General features: G+C 45.6%; 1 protein-coding gene across 4 annotated transcripts in view; it reads right to left on the reverse strand.

Annotated features, from left to right (window-relative positions):
* The window catches only part of DTNB (dystrobrevin beta), a 132,846-nt gene that overhangs the window by 56,340 nt on the left and 68,130 nt on the right, over positions 1 to 8,376 (reverse strand). For 3 of the 4 annotated variants that reach the window (XM_026844410.1, XM_026844407.1, XM_026844408.1), the window contains one exon: positions 5,196 to 5,320. In XM_026844410.1, coding sequence (XP_026700211.1) covers positions 5,196 to 5,320 — 125 coding nt within the window. Of the gene's footprint in view, positions 1 to 4,051; positions 4,106 to 5,195; positions 5,321 to 8,376 lie in introns of all 4 variants that reach the window. The other variant, XM_026844409.1, reaches the window with a different exon arrangement.

Raw genomic sequence — 8,376 nt, forward strand, 5'->3', positions numbered from 1 at the left:
GCCACGGCACATCCCACGTGCATTAAAGAGAAGACACAATAGTTTCTCTCCTTTGTAAAATTCTGGGTCCCTAATTATTTGGGTTTAAAACGGTTCATTTTTCACGTTTTCTGGGCAACGGGGTTGTGTCACCGAGAGGCTCCATCTGGGATAACATTTTAAAAGAAGGCTTTCACAGGAGGGGGTTTGCCTCTGATGGGTCCAGAGCCAGGGGAACAGGATCATGTTATAACCCAAAATAACACCGCGGTGAAGGAAAACCTGCAAGGATTTCTCCCGGGGAAACTGATCCACCTCTGCTTTATCAAATGTAAACTAAAAAGAATTTTCTAACGCCTGTTATTTTTTTACATCATCTAGACTGTAATTCCTTAAGAAAGGGAGGGGGGGGTGTCTTTGGAACCTGGGGGCACCAGCAATAGTATTCAGAAAACCGACTCCTAAAAAAGAGTATGACTCAGGCAGAATGGCTCCAGAGCAGCCGGGAAGCGCCCACCCAGACACGGCTTACAGTCTGGGGGAGGATGTGAGGGGAGAGATAAGGGAAGAGAAGCAGAAAGCATCAAACCAGCGGAATTTCCATTTTTTTATCTTACTGACCCAGCCCGGCTGCAGGAATGCAGGTAAAGACAGGCAGAGGTAGTTTCAGAAAGATTTACTTATTTTTGGAAATGTAAGTAAAGCAAATCCGTAATTGCCTCACGGAGCACAGGGACGATGCTCTCGCGGTGGATCCGGTAAAATTCCCGACTCTGAGACATCATTAAAATTTTCGTATGCGGTTTTCATATCTCACGAAGCCATAGGGAAACACCGTAATAATTGAGCTTCTGTCAAACACAGAACGTAAGACTGACTGGAATTCTGATTTGATTTTAAAATATTCTTCTCCTGGTTTTAAAGTTTCGGTGGTGGAAATTCCACCACCATTTTGCTTTGGCTAATCTATTCTAACAGTTATTTACTTATACCGCTGTGGAATTTCTTGTTTTTATTCTGAATTTGTCTAGCTTCAACTTCTGGTCTGTGTCTTTTGTTAAGCCTATCTGCTAAAGCTCCCTGGGATTATATTTAATTTCTCTAGGACAGATATTTTTAGAAATATCAAATCATTCCTTAACCCCCGTGCGTTACACTTGCATGAGCTGAGCCTCCGCATCTAAAGCTGTGCACCTTCCCACAGCTATTTCCAGCCCTTTAATCATTCCCATCGACCTTCTCAAGCCCTTTGGTCTTTCAACGTTTCTCTCGATTGTGGGTGCTGTAACACGGACTTTGCTGACAAGGATCCCACCAAGCACAAAGGGGAAACTCCTGCTTGTGCTTCCGGACCCTGGTGGCATCCTTGGTCACAAAACTGCCCTGACGGTGCACACTTAGCCAAGTGCATACCATGACCTCCAAGAGGGTTTTTTGACACATTCTGCCCAGTGTACTGTCCTTTAAATCTTTGTTCCTCCGAAATTCTCCTCGCTTGCCTGTCTGCCCTATCAGTAGTGATTTTGTACGTTTTCCCCCTGGTCATGAAAGCGACTCTTAAGGGCAGAGAAGGTTTGATCTCTGCAGGGCTCCACCGGCAAACACACCCTACCCAGCAACCTTCTTTCTGCAATTATATTGAGGACAATGAGCTAAGCAAATCTTTTTTTCCTCCAATCTGCTGTATATGCGCCGTATCGATTATTGTTTTCTAAATCATTCAGTGCTCATAATAAATGCATTATGCCAAACAATATCCAAAAAAACAAAAAGAAAAACCAAACAAAAAAAAAGACACAGACTGCGTCTGACTACACCAGATTGCCAAAAGCCTGTGCTTGATTGGCAGGAGTTACCTTTTTATTTACTGATCAGCAAAATAGCTGATCTACTGCTCAATTATTTTATTCACCATCAAAGCCATGTTGGTAAACACAACATGTCAGAGATTGCCCCGTTTGACTTCCTTCCCCACCCCTCCACCGCCTTGGAAAAAGAAATGAGATCATGTGAATTTTCTTCCAGTGCTCTGGGAGCTTTCCAAGGCTCCAAGACACATCAACAATCGGCACAAATATCCAAATGAAGAAATTCTTTCAAAATGCAGTTTGGACCGAGAACGTAGACGGTGCAGTTCAAGACCCGGGAAGGCACCTGCCCACCAGCGTATCACGCAGCTGCCGCCCCCCGCGCCCCCCGCCAGGCCACAACCTCAACACCATTCTCAAATAATTTTTAAACCCTTTGTTTACATTCTTCGCTCCCAATTTTTGTATTTTCTCCTTCCCTTGAGGAGTAGAGCTGTTTTTTCTTCCCTTCCAGGCCTTGTTTTCCCTGGAACACTGGGTTCTAGTTATTAATATTTTTACGTTCACCTTATTTACTCAGCTGGAGTTGACTTTTGCTTGGTGAGACAGTGGCCTCTAGAGCCTTTGTTAGATGCTGACGTGCACCTTGCTCATGCAAAACAAAGGTGATCAAGCCATGATCACTGACACCTAAATAATGACTCACTGTGGCCCTGAGCAATTCCTCTTTTCAAGTCGAGTTCTATCAAAGAATCTCCGCTGGCTACATTTCTTTTCACAAAAAGTGTGGTGTTATTTTTTTTTTGTGTGTGCCTTTTTTTTTTTTACATTTTTTTTTTTTTATATTTCAGTGGTATAACTTAGACAGAAAACCCCAAAGGTCCTACCTCACTTACATAAAAACCCAGTAGGTCTTTTTAGTCCTATGTTCGTTTTATTTTGTGTGATTTAGTGTTCGATATAAATCACCTCCTTCTATTATTTTTACACCAGATCATTATCAGTCGTTCCCACAGTCGTCCTTGTAGCATTAGGCAGTACTGCCCAATACTCTGGCTTCTCAGGGCACACATTTTTTTTTTTTTTAATTAAAGCTGGCAGCACAGAGCAGATGTCTCCGCGTTGTCTTGCTGCTGCCAAGAGCGTCTGGGCAGCAGTCCCAGGCCCTGCAGCCGGCGGCCCCCGACCCCCACGTCCCCAGGGCCACCCTCCTGCCCCTCTCCTCCCGGCCAGCGGGTCCCCACAGAGCAGATCCCACCGCCGCAGCCCCAGCACCCCGTCCCCGATCCAGGGCCCCCGCTTAGCGACTGGGAGCAAAGAGCGGGCCGGGAGGCACCTCTATAGCAGCACCTCCCGGGGGCCAGTACTCCAACCACAAACCCCAAAGGCAAACCGCCCGCTTTTGCCCTGACCGTTCCTCGTCTGGCTGAGGACCGAGCCTTGTTTGCTCCGTTAACAGATGAGCGAGCCGCACCAGAAGGAAGCAGCCATCCATCAGAGTGGGCTGTGGGCCCTCCGCAGGTGGCCCCAACGCCATCCCTGACGCGATTTCCACACACCGCACTTACGCCATCACAGAATATTTGATTTTTCATAGAAGCATTACGTTGTAAACTACTAACTTGCTCTACCGAATGTTAGTGCGCTTCAACGCAGAAGCGAGACGGAGGAAAAAAATCTAAAAAGAAAAATGTGAACGGATTCATGATCTGATAAGAGTTCAAAGACAACATTGTTTTCTGTGAGGCTGAGCAGCACCCTTCCTACGGAAAATCCAGATTTAAAGTGAAGCGACGAGCTCCAGCACACATCCCAGCCGAGGCACAGAGCTAATTCTGTGGACAAGGTACAACCTTGTCCCTGTGGGTCTGATAAACCATTCGTTTAGGAGAACACAGACTTCAGCTCTGAAATGAACAGGAGCATAACAAGGTGCTTTTTTGCTTTTTTTTTTTTTAAAAAAATTTGAGTGTAATTTCACAGAGAAAAATGAGAACAACTGTATTCCATTAAATCAGATCAACTCCCCTTACTGCACAGGGCTAAAGCAAGCATTATAAAAGTTGGTAAATATTCAGTGAAGCAAAAACTGGAAAAAAACAATCACACAGCTAAACAGAAATTGTTAAAGCTCGAAACTAGGCTGTGAAGGAGTCAGGCACTGCAACTACTCTCCCACGTCAGGTTAGGGATTGTCTATGCTTCTCACAAAAGAAAGCCACAGGAGTGTGTTACCACGCTACGACAAGCTGTACAATTCTCACCTTTCCAACATTTTGACAAGCTAGCCGCCAGCTTTTTCTTAATGACTGCCACAACTGTTCAAAGGGGCGCACAGAAGAGCCAGTCAATCAAAACCGGGCATTAGGGGAGGCCGAAGCAGCACATCCCAATATCAAACTGCCGGGGTCACAAGACATTCACACTGAATACCCCAGCCCTCCACTCAGGATCTGGGGCAGAGGAAACAGTCCAAGAAGAATGTGGTATTTATGACATCGAAAGAAAAGCAGGAGCATCAATCCCATCTACTCTCAGAACTACAAACCACTCAGTGCTCATGGAAATGGGAGTCCTCCATTTGACACAGAATAAATTCTATCCCTTTGCTTTGCTCCTCTCTCCTCACTCTCCTCTACAGCACGTGCTTACATTTAGATATAGGAAAAGACCGAGATTTTTTTTCTCAAGACTCCACAGGACATTAAAACTGATGTATTTGGAGGCTCAGTTTCTTATACATACACAGGAACAGAATTTGTTCAGGGGGTTTTTTAACTCAGGTTTTGATGTGATAAATCGGGGAAGCAGCCTGATTTCGAGTCTCCTCAAATCAACACCAGTACAACAATATTTCATTCAAATCATTCCACCAGCTCGACAGCGAGGTCAGAACAAAAGGGTAACAATCGTGGCATTGAGCAGACAGCCACAGCAGACCTCTCAGCAAAACAAGAATGTAAAGCCAGTGCTCCCAGGCAGCAGCAACAAGCTCCTGCTAATATTAGGCAACATTAACTCGCAAGTAAACACGTTTAATATTGTTTTGTTGATACAATTTTAATCCACAACGAATGAGAAAATAGAGTCTGATCCAATATGGTGATGTGCAGAAGGGAAGATTGATTAGTGCTTTGAAATGCTAATGGATGCAAGGAGAAGATACAGTCAGGCCTCAGTCTAACTGCACAGAAACATATTCTGCAGCTCTTTTCTTGTTACCAAGATATTCTTAACAAACCAGTATGTTCCAAACAATCTTTCAGAGAAACACTTGCAACAGTCACCGCGCGGAATGCTAACCTAAGGGCTCCTCTCTGCCAGCCTGTCCCAGAGTCAAATACAGCCACAAACACCTCGCTTTGTATCGCTGATGAAAGGAAAAAATAGATTAAAACAGATACTCACACTATATGTGCAAGATCGAGTGGCTTTTCTGGCTGCTCAGGAAATACAGGACGCGGTGGTTCTCTGCTCGGTACGCAACCAAGTGATTTACTAATTGCATGGCTCAGCTTCTTGGCAGGTGATTTCTGGTTTTGGAAAGAATGACAAAAGTGAGTTGACTCTCGCAGGGTAATGTGTGCCATCAGGTAACAGGGAGGGGTGAAAAAATACATAGCACTAGAATATTCAGAAATACCCACTTACATTATACCTGAGAAACTGGGACAGACGCTACACAGGTGAACAAGTTTTGTGTTTGTTTTTGGTTTGGTTTGGGGTTTTTTTGTGTGTTGTTTTGTTTGTTTGTTTGGGGTTTTTTGTGCTATAATATTGAAAAAATGAAAGCAGTTTAACAAAACTATGTGGGTTGAAGAAAGAAACTGATTGTCTGGGGTTTCTATCAGGAATTAAATCAAAGGGCATCCATACGCAGTTAAGGGATTTCTCACTCGGAACACCTTCCGCACACCGGCTTTGGATGTTGTGGCAGGGCAGGGGGAGAAGGAAGGACCCAGAGCACGAGCAGGTGAATAACCTGCGTGCGGGGCCCGGCCACCCACCAGCACCACGTGCGCTGCCCAGCTGCCGGCATCGACAGAAAGCTGTCGCTACGCCCCTGCCCCCTTGCAACTGTTTTTGAAAGACAGCTTTCACATTTTTTGCTCTTTAGGGGCAAAGCCAAGGTGAAATATAGCGCTAAGGTGAAAACAAATGACTGCCTTCTCTACCTTCTGTCACAGATTCACCTGGCTGCGCGCCCTGATCTCCCAGGAACAGCTGCCCTGGGCTCCTCGCGGGAGACGGGAATGCTGATGCCAGGTGATGCCAGGCGCACACGAATGGACAGCTGGCCCGAGCCACGTGCTTAAAGGGTGTTTAAAGTCCAATATTGACTTACAGAATTAAGCCTGAAAATGTTTATTACATCCACCCAACTCCCGGCAGTGACCTGGGAGGTCAGAGAATGCTTTTATGAGAGCTCAGAAGTAGCCTGGCAGGCCTGGGTTTTTCATCTAACTCACTAACACACCACGTACGTGTAACTAGTGGCTAATTACTCCTACGTCATTTTTTTTACTACTCCTGTAAGTCAGTCCAAAGCAGAACTGGGACCAATTCTCAAGGCACATTTAACACGGATTTAAACAGGAGGCAAGGCCACCCAGGACAGGACACAGCTAATATAAATTAGTAACTAGCAGTTACTAACAATCACTAATATTTACTAACAGTGAAATAAACAATTAGTAATTAGTAAACCAGTGAGAATCTTCCACTCTGGCCCTCTTAGCTTCAGCAGTAGAAAAAAGGCCGTAAGGGCTTTTTTGAGTGGAGAACCTACGAGTGAGGAAGTTGTTCCCTCCGTGGATTTACATGGTTTGGAGTAGATTGGGATGTCTTTTAAAGTGAAATGCTAATATCAGTCGGAACACAATGAAAGAAGAGACAAATTCCTTTCAAATTAGAAAAGAAAGATGAGCTCGATGCCTGTGAGAATATATTAGGATAGTTGGTTCTTAACTGAAGATCTATCATCCTCCTTCAATTACCTTACGGAGTCCCTGCTGAGAACCCTCCAACCCAGGAATGGGGCCGCCTCTGAATTCGAGATGAGTCGGGGAACAAAGAATTACTCCTGATGCCATTCTTCCCTGGAGCAGGTGTCAGAGAAGACTCCAGTGGCAGTGGCCACACGCCTCCGGCAGCACTAACGTACTCTGGCCTGGTTGCTCTGCTCAGACCACCCCGTTTCACAAATTAAACCAATTATTCAGAACGTTGCAGGCTAATTCCGTTCAGATTCTGGCATTTCCAACCCGCAGCCCGCAGGTCCAACCCGTGGAGCGGCAGCAGGCAGCCAGCCCCGAGAGCACGTCCCCCACCAGCCTGCGGGTACCGGGTGGAACGGGCAGGTGAGCTTCCAGTTCCTCACCTCTGGGTTTGGCAGACAAAGCCTTGGCCCTATCAAAGTGCTGCTGCTAAAATCTGGTGCTGGGTGTGAGATTCTCATCTCCTCTCCCCGGGGAGGGCTCCCGTAGGAAGGATGTCAAGGGAATTATCTGCTTCAGATGAGTCTCCTGTAGGGAGCTCTGTCAAACAATGCCTTCAGCTTGCTAAGCCACTAAATGCTGAGCACTAAAGTGCTAAAAAGACTTGTTGATGGTTAACTGGTGGGTTTTTTGTTTTGTTTTGTTTTGTTTTAAAGTGTTGAGCCAACCCAGTAGATCGCAGCCAACGGATGACCCTTGCAGACACCCCTGAGGTGCCTGGCAGCACGGCATGCTCACCAGGAGAGGTTCTACAGACCCTCCGCAACCTTTCATGACTTGGAAATCCTGCCAAGGGCACAATCCCTTCTTTAAATTTTATTGTGGACTTGGTAAGAAGTACCCTAAATTACGCGCACAAATGTGATGGTACCAAAACCAAAATTCTCCTTTTCCTAAATGAATTCTCCATGTTGAAAATTTCTATGTTTATTTCTCTCAATTTGTTCTCCACTTCTCCTTGTAGAGTATTTCCTACTTTACCCTGTTCATCTTTTGGTTTCTGCACATACTATCTAATCTCAGCGTGCCTTCTTTGCAACCTCCTCTTTGCAGTATTTTTAGGCTATTTTAAAGTCTTTTTTTTTCCCATTGTGGTAACAAACACCATGTCCTTTGTGCTACCCCACCATTTATTTTGTCAAACACAGCGCTGTCTAGCATGCTGTACAATCGAGCCACCACTGCAGCTTCACTTTCTGAAAATTACAGGGGAAAGATAATTCCCATTGATCCCAACTTTTTGATAATGCTGCTCAGTGCAGCTGACAGTGAAAAGAGCACAGCAGGCTGAATGAAAACGCTGCTTCGCAGGCTAGTACAGCTCTTACGGGTGTCTCGTTTCCCTGAGAAATAGCTATTTTTTCCTTTCAATTAGCTGGGGTCTGCTTTAGAAATTTCCAACCAAAACCACCTCTCTCTCATCATTGTCGCTAATCTCGACCTCCTGGCTGTCTGATGTCTGCAAGCACCTCTGCATTCTGCGAAGGTGGATACTGCCTCCCCTTCAAAAGAGCAGAAAACACGGAATGCTCTGGAGTAACTTAATCCTCTCACCCCCCACCACTGTGGACCCCCCCCAATCCCCTGCCCCA

Source organism: Athene cunicularia (assembly GCF_003259725.1).
Source record: "Athene cunicularia isolate RWA chromosome 3 unlocalized genomic scaffold, athCun1 chr3_part1, whole genome shotgun sequence".
Taxonomy (NCBI): domain Eukaryota; kingdom Metazoa; phylum Chordata; class Aves; order Strigiformes; family Strigidae; genus Athene; species Athene cunicularia.